The 1,272-nt window shown below is 67.5% G+C and overlaps 1 protein-coding gene across 1 annotated transcript in view; it reads left to right on the forward strand.

Annotated features, from left to right (window-relative positions):
* Positions 1-1,081, forward strand: part of MNEG_11650 (5'-3' exoribonuclease 1) — a gene marked incomplete at both ends in the record, with an annotated part of 7,737 nt that extends 6,656 nt beyond the window's left edge. Inside the window, 4 exons of the mRNA XM_014039878.1 lie at positions 7-89; positions 356-451; positions 676-813; positions 1,019-1,081. Of these exons, the coding sequence (XP_013895332.1) occupies positions 7-89; positions 356-451; positions 676-813; positions 1,019-1,081 (380 nt within the window). The remainder of the gene's footprint in view (positions 1-6; positions 90-355; positions 452-675; positions 814-1,018) is intronic.
* Between the last annotated feature and the right edge of the window lie 191 nt (positions 1,082-1,272).

Raw genomic sequence — 1,272 nt, forward strand, 5'->3', positions numbered from 1 at the left:
CCCCAGCCGAGCACCGCCTGACCGCGGAGATGCTGGTACCAGCCTCAGTCGCAGCCACCGCCTCGGAGCGCAGCGCCAAGCTTTCGGAGGTGGGGAGGCCAGGGAGAGGGGCATGGCGCGCTTTGCCACCACCATCCCGCCCTGCCGGCCGTCCTGGCTGTTTCGACGCCGGCAGAGGCAGGCCAGCTGCGCACCAGCCGCAGCCGCGCACAGAACGCACGCGTACCAAGGCAGCCGCCGCAACGCGCTCGCGGGCGGCGCTGTCGGTCCAGTGTCGAGCCAGCGCCCGCTGCCCTGCGCCGTGCCTCGCCCCACACGATCCGCCCATTCCCCAACCCCCACCTGCTGACGCCAGGTGACGTCATGGCTCAAGGGCCTGCCGACCGCCAAGCGTCCGCTGGTGAAGACCGGGGTGCAGATCGCCAGCGACAAGGCGCTGGAGATACTGCTGGTGAGGCCCCGGCAGGTCGTTGCATGAAGTTTGTTCGCATGCCGCTTCGTCTTCGCCGGCATTGCCTGGCTTTCCATTATCACCACTTTGTCCGGCGTCCTCCTGGAGTTGGCAGTTGCGTGTGTTATGATGGCTGTTCCCCGCCTGGCGACGCGCAGCAGCTGCCGGCCAAGGCCCCCTTATCACCCCCGACCCCTTGCTGACCCCACCCCACGACCCCCCAGGCCACGATGCCGCCGCTGCTGCCGCGTGGCGCGGGCTCCTTCCTGCCCGTGGACTACGAGAACGTGGCGGCCCCCCTGCTGCTGCCGCCCTACGACCCCTCGCGGCCCCTGTCAGCCCTGCTGGGCGGCCAGCTCGAGGTGGGGCACGCAGATCCCCCCAAAACACACACACACACACACACACACACAAACACGCGCGCACACACACACACACGCGCGCGCCTTGCCCCTACATGTGCACCCCTGGCCCCCTGCCAGCCACGATCGCTTGCATTGGTTGTTGCCATATCCCGCTTGCATTGACAGCTGGTCGCCCGTGCTGCTGCAACGGCTGGACGCGCAGCACACGGCCAAGATTGGCCTTCCAGTCCCGGGCACACCCGTCTGCCAGTCTCCCAGCCAGTAGCGTCGCACATAACTGCACACACACACACACACACACACACATACACACACATACACGCACATAAATGCACACACACACAGCTGGGCGACCGTGTTGTGGTGGCGCGCGGCAGCGGGTCGCCGCCGTTTGGCGTGCGGGGCACCGTGGTGGGCGTCTTTGAGGACGCGGTGGAGCTGCTCATGGATGAGGAG

The sequence above is a fragment of the Monoraphidium neglectum genome (genome assembly GCF_000611645.1).
Source record: "Monoraphidium neglectum strain SAG 48.87 unplaced genomic scaffold scaffold02846, whole genome shotgun sequence".
NCBI lineage: Eukaryota > Viridiplantae > Chlorophyta > Chlorophyceae > Sphaeropleales > Selenastraceae > Monoraphidium > Monoraphidium neglectum.